Below are 10,814 nucleotides of genomic sequence, written 5' to 3'. Positions count from 1 at the left end.
TAAGCTGCACTGAAGTAGCTTTGAAATGGTCGATGTGATAAAATGTGATGCAAAGTTTGACTAATTATAAAAGCCACAGTTGTGCGTTTTTGCACTTGAATCGGATAAAAGCAGCTGCAGACGTGTAGAAACTGGCCGATGCAGGATGGACGTTAAAGGTTTCAATAAAGCAGGGGTGTCCAGCTCATTTTAGTTCAGGGGCCACATTCAGCCCAATCTGATCTCAAGTGGGACAGAGCAGGAAAATCACAGTATAACAACCTGTAAATAACCACAACTCCAATTTTTTTCCTTTGTTTTAGTGCAAAAAAAAAAAAGTACGTTCAGAAAATGTTCACATTTAAGGACTTGTCTTTTTACAAAACATTATGAACAACCTCAAATTTCTTCAGAAAAATCAGTTCATTTTCAACAATGTTTTGCCTCAGTTTGTCATTGACGGATCACAGTGTTTCTACAAAGGCACAAAACATTTTGTCACTGGTATCTGGAACTGAATGACATAGTATTTTACTTTATGATCAAGACAAAAAAAAACCGACAAAATATTACAAAAATGAGATGCAAAATGGCAAAAAATGAGACAAATGACGTGAAACAAAACAAAAAAGTGAATTTTTGGATTTTTTTCAGACAAGGGAATAATGTTTTTTAGTTCCCGTAAATGAGAACAGGAGGGTTAATTGATCTCTGCTGTGGAGGATAAATGCACATGTTCTCCTTGTTTGGTTGAGCTGCCACCAGGTGGCGCTCAGTGCGCATTAAAGCGCAGCAGCAGCTCCAGACACACTAAAGTAATGAGGAAGCAAACATTTTGTGCAATTCAAGTAACAGGAGAGACATTTTCCTGCAACAAATACAGTTAAAATAATGCTGCCGGATAAGTAAAACATGTCACTGGTGAAATTAAGTGCGATGTGATGACGTAAGAGCTGGAGTGAAGCATTCAGGAACATTTATCTCTATGTGAGGCTTCAGTGAAGCTCAGAAACACAATAAATCCACAGATTCTCCTTCCTTTCTTCTGGGAGGTGAAACTGAGGCAGCTTTCAGGGTTTCAGTGTTTGCTTTGAGCATGAGGATGGAGGCGTGCTGCTCCTCTGCTCTCCGGCAGGGGGACACGGAGGATGGAGCTGGTGATGTCACACGTCATTAGCATATTTCTGACTATATCTAATGCTTGCGCAAAGACGCGCCACTACTGCTGCACCGCGCTGACCAGAGAAGCTCCAGTCTCCAGCCAACAGCGGTGAGTCCTGCTCAACAAAGACTTTCTACCTTTTTCTGCTATTGTCTGCATCTTGAAGAGAGTCAAACAGCCAGATTAGTGATGTTCGGAGAGCGAAAGACGAAAGATGCGCCGCACAGAAAAGCGCTCAACAAACAGACGATAATGTGATTTTATTTGATTAGATTTTTTTTTAAAGCTGCTGTTTCTTAAAAGCTGCGATCTTGGTGATGTGACAGCAGGAGCAGGCGTGTGAGCTGCGTCTTTGTCTGAAGCATTCCGCCTCCTTTGTTGCTGTGTGTGTGCGTCCGTGTGTGTGTGTTGGATCCACGCGTTATTAAAATGATGTCCACGGGGGGTTTAGCCTGTGAGGTCTCGCCTGGCGCTGCGTAATCGTCGTATTTTTTTGGATAAAGTGGACTTTCGGAGCAGGGTGAGTGAGCGGAATGCCAATCTGGGCGGTGGTTCCTTCAGATTGCGCCCCAAGGGGAGAAGTACGTGACAAGTGAATTTGCGGATGTTGCACAGCTTCCATCTGCACTCAGATATCAGCATTTAAACTCCAGAATATGGCCGTTTTTGTGCGTAATTTGGCTCAAAAGCAGGCAGTCGTGCGTGTTTTTTCAGATTTTTCTCGCCTTTGCGCAGCATGGGAACCCCTATTGTTATGTAAATGTCGCCTTGGACTGGCTTCATTGTCTGTCCCCCCTCCATGTGTGCAACATCCCGGGCTGTGGCTGGGGACGGACGCATGGATGGAGGCTGACGAGGCTGGGTTGAGCCGCAGGCGAACAAAAGAAGGCGGACGCACATTAGAGGGAAAAGTCGTCTGCGGTTGCGCACGTAGTTCAACTGCACAAATGGTTTTTGGTGGCTGAGATTTAGGCAACGCCCTTCCACTGATAGCACACATGATGTGGTGGTTTCTGCTCTTTTTACACCCACATTAGCATCCTAATGCGTATTTTTATTGCGATCACTACTTGGAGCTGTTTCCTGCAGAAGTTTGCAGACATTTATGAGCCGTCACGTCTTAAATACTCCATTTTATCTGCTCTCCGTGTGACATTCTGCTCATCTTCTTCCCCCACAGACTAACTGCAACAATGAGCGACAAGCCCGACATCTCAGAGGTGACCAGCTTCGACAAGTCCAAGCTGAAGAAGACAGAGACGCAGGAGAAGAATCCCCTGCCTTCAAAAGAAAGTGAGTCTCGGTTTCTTTCTTTCCGTCTTCGCCAGCAGTTGTGAAGATGTTTAAATCTCACACCTCTGTCTTCTTCCTCTTGTCTCCTCCAGCCATCGAACAGGAGAAGGCGGCGACGTCGTGAAGCCCCCTCCCTCCCGTCATGCACTGTACACCCCCCTTTCCTCCCGCATTGCCTTGTTTTCAGTCACTTCTTTTAGCTGTATAACTTTGTAACCGAAATCATGAAACGACAACAATAACCTGAAGCTGCACAGCCTGTGGACGGATGATGCCTCCGTCATCGGCCTCGTCCCTTCGGGGAACATCACCGTCTGCGTGGAGATGAGGAAGGTTCAAGCATGAGAGGTGGAGGAGGAAGCTGCAGATTGGTCTGACCATGGGGAGGCCTGAGGGAGGGGCGTGGCCTGCGTCCCAGGAAGCGCATCACCGTCTCACCACAAAAAAAACATACACCCGACTTCTTGTGTGGCTGCTTTTGCGCCAAAGCTGAGGCGTCAAGCTTTTTTTTTTATCATTATTGTTTTTTCGTCTTCTAATTTTCGGGAAATGCACAACTTTGTTTGTACGCTAGCCAAAATGTAAATGCCCCAAAAGTTGATACTGTTGTCTGTCACAGTGTTTTTTCTTTTGTATGTACACAAGGATAACAACAAAAAAAGTGTAACGGATTCCATCTAGATCTGGGAGATGCTCAAATGGACCTGAAATTGTAACGTGCTTTGGCCCTTGTTTTGTCAGAGTGATTCGGGAAAAGCTTTTGTGTTGCAGTCTGTCTCTGAATTGGATTGAGGGGGAAATAATCATTCTGGCGACTTATTCCATGTGTTCGCTTTCGATTGTAGATCAGAAATTCTTTTTGTAAATTCCCAGCAGTCATGTTACTCTGCCACAAACTATTACCAGAAATGGAAAACCGTGAAATGTTGTAATAAAAAAGAATTTGTTACTAAAGTCGTGTACTGCAGAGTTCTTCCTCCACATTTCATCACAGTTGTCACACTTTAAAGCTTGATTTTCAGAGTTCTTAATGCAGCCCACTTTTCACATCATCTCAGACCCTTCAGCCGCCAAACGAGCCTTTAGCTTTACTTAACGGATGAAGCTGTGCACTATTGAAAAGCTTAAACGTCCCACTGGGAGGCCTTGCAGGGATTTAGCAGTGCAGGAGATGAGTTGTGTGTGGAGGGAGGAGAAGGGAAATGAAAGTTGTGCGACCACCTGGCAGGATTCTCTTGAAAGACATGACGATTATTGCAGAAAAAAATCCAGGAAGTAGCCGACTCCGGGCAACATCAGAAATGCAAAAATGCAAAAATGCAATACAGTATAGATGCATGACATTGGATGTGTGTCAGCAGAGAACAAAGGTGTATCTGTGGCATCCATCAGCTGTGAGCTTATATGGGACAGCGTGAACTGACCCAGAGAACAGGGTGGAGCCTCAGCGGGAGATTTGCTTAACCCTTGGCCCTAAACTGTTGTGTCCTAAATTAGCCACGGCCTACAGAGCCTTAATGTCATTAGCATGGCATCGCTGACATTCCCTGTAAACAGCATGCATCTGCTGCACCTGAATGCAGCTCGCCTGTGAGAGTTTTAACTGATGTTTGGTCAGCATGATCCATATTTATCAGCTAGCTCGGTGTGTTTGCAGAAGTGTGTCTCCAGTCTGGTGCTGCTGATCTGAGGCCACCTCACCGGCCGCAGATCTGACATGTTGGTGTAAGTGGATTGGTGTTAAGTCAGTTGCTCTTAATAAGGCATTAATCTGCACTGGGGAGGAGGAGGGTGGATGTGGAGGTTAGTGGGCTGCAGTGGAGGCTCAGATGGGATTAACGCCTCCCTTCACCGACGGTGGGCTCCAGGGGAAAGTGACGGAAGGTTGAAGGTGGAGCGGTGGCCGACGTGGGCGGAGACGTCGTCCAGGGAGGAAGAGGACGGTCAGATGTGTCGGCGCCGAGCTCACTGGGATCCTACGGGTGTCCTGCCTGGTTACCGTGGCAACAGCGGCTGCTGAGTCACTCCCCAGGGTTGGGCGGTCGGATGCTTGTAGTCCTCGTGGAGAGCTTTTCTCCTGCTGCTTTTGTCTCCACTCAAATCCAGAATGTGACCATCTGATGGTGATTAACGGAGCGGCTGACTGATTAACGGTTGTGTCGTCGTTACATCAGCACTTAATGGACAGACGTTGTTGGTTGTGGTTTGTTTACGGCCACGGTGGCAGCATAGCTGGAAGGATTGGTTGGGCTGAATCAGTTGAGTCAAAATCCTGGTTTGAAACAAGGCAGTTAGCAAATCAGCAGCATGTCTGACCCACAGTCTGTTGGGGTTTTTGGCCTTTATTATAGTGGACAGTGGAGAAAGAGACATGAATGGTGTGGTGGAATGACATGCTACCCATCACCCACAGTTTAATATGCTGTGTCAACTATCACAAACTCATGCTCAGTCGCACAATTCAAGATATCGCTCATGGTGATGCTCCTTTTCATGTTTTAAATCTGTTACAAATTAAATACTGAACTCAAGCTTCAGTTCAAATCAGAAAATCAGAAAAATTAAGCATTTTCCCCAAATCGCTCAGCCTAAGCACCATAGTTTGGGTCAGACTGAAATATTTCAGCTGCTGTTGGTTGGATCGCCATGAAATTTCTGTGAAAGGTTCTGAGATGTCGAATCCTATCAATGCTCGTGATCCAGAATTATTCCATTGTGCCGTCTTGACTGTTCAAGTTGGTTAACAAACCTGAGGTGTGCTCGTTCATTAACAGCCTGTTAGACCTTGATAATGGAACCTCTTCATCCTCCATCGATCTCCATGTGGCTCCCATGTAGTTTCACTGAGGTCACCTGGGTGAGATACCTCCATCCATACCAGCAGGCTTCCCCAGGTGGAGGCTGGTGGAGACATATCCTGATCCTATGTCCTCCACCACCTGCACCTGAGCGACTCTCTGCTTCGAATGTTGATGTTGAGTTGCACACCAAAGCTGGTGTGAGGGTCCAGGCCAACCAGTGGAAACCATTTCATTGTTGTGTTTCCATTAAAACAATCACCTGTGTATCTTGATAAGTAAGTTAAAGTCAAAATAAGTCTTTTTTAAAGATTAAAAATTATAATTGTCGATATCGAATGAAATTTAAAATGATCATCATAAGTAACACGTCATTTTGCTTTCTATACGCTTGATTTCTTTGCATTAATGTGTTAATATTCACATTTTGTATGTGATTTTGGAGATTTGGCAAATGGAAAAGCCTGTAAAGGAGGAACTGAGATAATAATAGATGTTAGTAGACTCTCCAGGCTGCTGCTTTAAATGTCAGGATGCTAACATGCGAAGCTAATGATGAAGTGACTGTGAGCTGCCAGCGTGACTCTTGGATCTCAGCGAAGAAATGAAGATCAGTGCAGCTCATTCAGCTCATTCTCCTTTGTTAACAGTGTTATATATTATCTGCTTGGTTTTCCACTGAGTCAACTACCTATCAGCGGCCGGTGGAGACAAACAGCGGGTCTACCGTGGATTTCCATGGCAACAACCCGCCCAGGAGCTCCGTGTGCACGTTAACACCTGACCACCATCATCATAATGTCCGTCTGCAGCTGCACAGATACAAACAGAGGCGAGGACTGAACAGGAAAAACATGTTTGTGTCCGTCCAGCCTGTGTGTGTGTGTGTGTGTGTGTGTGTGTGTGTGTGTGTGTGTGTGTGTGTGTGGTCCTTGTTGTGCGGCTATCTGTGCTGTCAACACACCAGCGATAAAACACAAGTTAGCAGCTTATTGTTCCTTTTCTGCTGTCGTGTGTGAGGTCAGCGAACCCTCCTCAGTGCAGTTTTCTTAATCAACATATGGCAGCATGTGACCTTATCTCACAGGATGTGACCTCAGAGGGTAATTTAATGCCACCGGGGGGGACTCATGCATCATCATATGGAGGAAACCAAAGCTGGCTGGAATGTTCCAACTAAATGAGGACTAATCTGAGAGGTTTCTTGTTTTATTTCATTACAGTACAGCGAGCCACGCTGCATTAGGACACACTTTCATTTCCATCCAGCAGATCAGTAGCTGCAGAGTGTTTGATGCAGCAGCGCAGGCCTCAGAGTGCTTCCAGTCATGACCTCTTTGTGCAGTGTGTTTACAGATAAGTGCTGCTCTGCGTCCGGAGTTCACAGGAAAGCAGGAACCAACTTTATATAGCACTTTTCTGAACAAAGACACAAAGTGCTTTGAAAGAAAAAAACACTTTGCTGTCAGAAGGATCAGACAAAGCGGCGAAGTGCTTGCTGTGTTGTTGCATAAACGCTAATTACATCAGATCCTGCAGGATGGTAGAAGTCTGTTAAACAGTTTGAGTGAATTGCACCATCACTCTGATTCATGAAGGCTGGTAGGAATCAGCTGCGATGAGGAGGTGGGCGTGGCCTCAGTCTGTCTATTATCCCAGACTGCCTCTATTAGTGTGGCCCCAGCTGGGGCCCCGATCAATGGTGTCTAAATGCTGTTGACGTCCACATTGCTTGTAAATGCATTAGCTGAAGCATCGTGCAGAATCAATGCGGCTGCACAGACAGCAGCTCAGCTCATCACAGTAAACAGACTGACTGACTGGATGAGGAAAATCTCCACTCTGAGGTGTGAACAAAAGAGGGAGTTGCAGCTCACATGCATGACGGCGTGCACGGATGCATGCGTGAGTCACCTTGATACAGTCAGGAAGTGCAAACACAGAGAAGCTCTCGGCGGCTGCTCTCCTGAGGGCTGATGCACAGCGACAGGCCTGACATTTCCTGCGAGGCTGCGGCTGCATCGCTGCAGATCCGGGCCGTCGTCCTCCTCACCGAGGATGATGATGATGCTGCTGCTGCAGACACCTGACACTTTTGGTTTCTCTTTTACAGAAGAGCGCAGAGGAAATGTCTGCCTTTGATGTACGATACTGCAGCTTTATCTGTGATTTTCAGTGTTTAAATACACATTTTTGTTTTTAAATCTTAAATATGATCACTGGTGGTGCATTCACTTCCTCCTGATCCTCAAAGAAATGTTTGTTTTACACATTTAGCTGTGAGGCATCATTCTCACGTGCTGCTTCAAATGGACTGATAGACGTGCAAACATTTTGATCCAGAGCTAAAACAAACTAGAAACAAACCTAAAATCAATCAAATCTGAAGGAGTTCCCATCTGATTCTCTCAGAATATGGAATCATTTAATGACATTTATTGAAATCATGCAAAGTTTCATCTTCTTATTGTTCCGATATCTGACTGCAGTAGAAAATAGTTCTGACACAAAAGGAGTCATGGCGAAAAGATAAATGTTTAAAATGTAGATAAATGCTTTAACTTGTTTCGACCAACCATCTATCCCATATGGGAATGGAATGCTTGGAATTCTACCCAAAATGCACAAAACACATGCAGAGTACCAATACTTGTTTTTTATGATTCTGGTTCAGTTTTACTGTTGAAATTTGTTGTTTCATCGGCTTCATACTGTGACACCTGAAGTAGATGTAGAATTGATCTGAAAATTGCTTTTCATCTCTGAAAATTGAACCTTTTTCTCTGCTGTACTTGAAAGTGTGGAAAAAGTAATGCAAATTATGTAGTTAGAGAAATTCAGACCCACCTCTGCTCTCAGAAAATATTCATAGTATGAAGGTAAAACTTTAATGGCTTCATTAAATATGCTAAAGTTAAAAATTCATTTCTGGGTGACCCTCTTGGTGTAAAAGCTTTTAGATTCAACCCACCAGTGATTTTTGTGTAACAAGAACACGATAAGAAACCTACTTTGGATTTTTTTTTGTTGTTGCTAAACCTCTCCAAGGCCGAGCTCCTGGCTGGAATGATGCTGATAATGAGTGTTAATTACTCTGCTGGTCCCAGGACAGATCTGCTTAATTACTTCCCCCTTTGTTAATAACAAGCTCGGTCATGTCCCTATTTGGGTTTTTTATGAATCAGAAAGAGACCAACAAGCATCCACAGCAAAACTTGAAATTTCCAGTGAGGTAGGTTGCTGCTTGGAGGTTAATGTTTCCCATTGTGAAAACACAGATAGTGGAATTAGAGGAAGAAGCTCACTGAATGAAGTGTCCGATGGTAGGTTTATACCCACAGTCAACATCCAGTCAGTCAGACCACCATCTGGTGATACTAGGTGTAGACCTTAACCTTAACTTCCACCCTGCTCACAATATGCACATTTTTTTCTTTATTTGATGTGTATCAAGGGGAGATCCCTCCTATATCCTATATTATTATTTTCATTTATGCATGCAAATTGACCTTTTTGTGCTTCTCATAGTTGCATTAACATTAAAATCCGCACCTGTTCTCCTAAATAAGCAAGCTAAAGTGGTCAAATTTAAAACAGAGCTTTGTTTCAGCTGCTATTTATTCATAAGAGTTCATTAAAATGGTCAATAGTTATAGATATAGACTCAAATTAAACATTTATCATGATACATTTTTCAGCTATATTCCTTCACCATAATTGGCCCATTTAGGGAAAGGAGTGGTTGTGCTTGTTGGATTTTTTGGAAAGTGGGGGAAATTATTGGAAGCGGACCCCCAAACCTCTCAGCTCTGAAAATAAATACTGCTGCTGATGTTTCTTTTACACTAGAGAACATATTTCCTTTCTTTCTCTCTTTGTGCCTGTTTCCTGACAGGAAGTTGGAGCTGCTTTTCTGATTCGTCGGGCAGCAGTGTAGAGACCTGGGCTCGTATTACTGTTACCTGCTGTCACCTATAATCAGAGACGTCACCAGGAAAATACTAAAGATTCTTGAATAGAAATTTATGGGGACTTGTGTAAGAACAAAGATGGTGGTTTTAAGTCTACTCCTTATATAAAACCAGGAGGCATCCAGCCAATCGTGTTGTTGCACTGACATTTTTCAAAATGAGCACGTGTAGTAAACATACACTTTTTAAACCTTATTTTGGGTCATCACCAAACTGTTGAAGAGGTTTTTGTTTTTCAGATTTGACTAGTTTTTGTGTTATTGAACATTGAAACTGTGGTTTGGAGGTTTTATTAGTTTTAATTTCTTTATTGCACAGGGTGTCTGGAATTTGTTTCCATACTGTTCTCCTCTCTGCTCTGTATACACTGCCTGCAGTTCAGCTGAAAAGCTGTGAGGTTTTTTGGCATGCGATTGTTGGTTGTAGCTGAGACACTTACAGCTTCATGGCTGTGTCAAAAAGCATACAAGTTTTAGTTTTTTACAGAATCCGGTTAGTACAAACACGTATTTTTTAGCGTTTTTTTTTCAATGGGACATTCAGAATAAAGTAATTGTGATGAAATATGATTTTAAAGTTTTATTTGGCTAAGTTTTCCAACAAAATGGGACATCACAGCTGAACAGTTTCTTGGCTGATAGGTTTTGAAGTCAGAGGGTTAATTATTCACAGAGATAAATTCTCAAGGAGGCAGACAAATATAGTAACAAAACAAGAAAAGCACTCAGAGAGCACAGTACTCAGTAGTTCTCAGTTGTTGTATGATTTCCGATAGGTGCAATTTTTAAAAACTTTATGGTCCACAGTGGTGGATTTGCAGTAGGATCGCAATCATGTGATCGTCAGCAATCAGCTGACATAGTGTTCACTTGTTGTCATAGTTACAGTGACGCCGTGCCGCTATCTGACAATCACCCAGACATCTTTAACAAATCCGTGGATCCAGACTATAAGCCGCATCACTGCCAAAATCTAATCACTTGGTTCTTGTGTCATTTCTGACCTTCCCTGAAAATTTCATTCAAATCCATTTGTTTGTTTTTGAGTAATGATCTTTGAGTCTTTTCAGTAATGTTGCTAACAGACAGACAGACAAAACAACAGCGATGGTCACATAACTCCCCTGCGTTCCTTGGCAAAGTAATGATGATAAAAAAGATATTCTATCCCTCGTAAAACAAAACAAAATGAACAAAAAAACTGAGTCATAAATGGGAGATATCTGATATATTGGTCAAACCGCCCCACCCTGGTGTCTGATCCTATTAGCCTGAAATAGCTGCCCTCTGGGGAAGTTACTGCCATTTCTGCATTAATCTGCAGAGACGTTCCTGTGAACTATAATTAGCAACATGCAGTAGATCCATGTAATGTCGATTCTCTGTACTGATTAGTCTCTTTCACTTGGTTAATGGTGGTTTTGTTATCTGGAGCTGGGTGCCGATCGGGTTTTTACTGATAGGGTGAAACTCATATTCTATCACGATGTGGCAGCGTCTGCTCAAAGTGTACATTTTTGCTCATAGATTCACGTAGAGAAGCAAATAGTGAAAGCGTTCTGATATGTGAGTCATTGTGCCAAGACCCAGATCAGTGTTGGGAAACTAGTGA

At 43.4% G+C, this 10,814-nt stretch overlaps 1 protein-coding gene across 1 annotated transcript; it reads left to right on the top strand.

The window, feature by feature from the left end:
• The first annotated feature begins 1,098 nt into the window (after positions 1-1,098).
• On the top strand, positions 1,099-3,388 carry LOC111580292 (thymosin beta 4 X-linked). Its single transcript, XM_023287980.3, has 3 exons — positions 1,099-1,249; positions 2,322-2,434; positions 2,527-3,388. Exons 1-3 carry the CDS (start codon positions 1,128-1,130, stop codon positions 2,556-2,558), a joined length of 267 nt encoding a protein of 88 aa, XP_023143748.2. The 5' UTR covers positions 1,099-1,127; the 3' UTR covers positions 2,559-3,388.
• The last annotated feature ends 7,426 nt before the right edge of the window (positions 3,389-10,814 follow it).

This window comes from Amphiprion ocellaris, chromosome 24, assembly GCF_022539595.1.
Source record: "Amphiprion ocellaris isolate individual 3 ecotype Okinawa chromosome 24, ASM2253959v1, whole genome shotgun sequence".
Taxonomy (NCBI): Eukaryota; Metazoa; Chordata; class Actinopteri; family Pomacentridae; genus Amphiprion; species Amphiprion ocellaris.
The sequence above is the reverse complement of the archived record's forward strand: the minus strand, read 5'-3'. Positions and strand labels throughout refer to the sequence as shown.

Bases quoted from the DNA above. Each gene is read 5' to 3' on its own strand.
- LOC111580292 (XM_023287980.3), top strand. From the start codon at position 1,128: ATGGAGCTGGTGATGTCACACGTCATTAGCATATTTCTGACTATATCT. The intron at 1,250-2,321 runs GTGAGTCCTGCT...CTTCCCCCACAG, and splicing joins CCAGTCTCCAGCCAACAGCG to ACTAACTGCAACAATGAGCG. The intron at 2,435-2,526 runs GTGAGTCTCGGT...TGTCTCCTCCAG, and splicing joins TCCCCTGCCTTCAAAAGAAA to CCATCGAACAGGAGAAGGCG.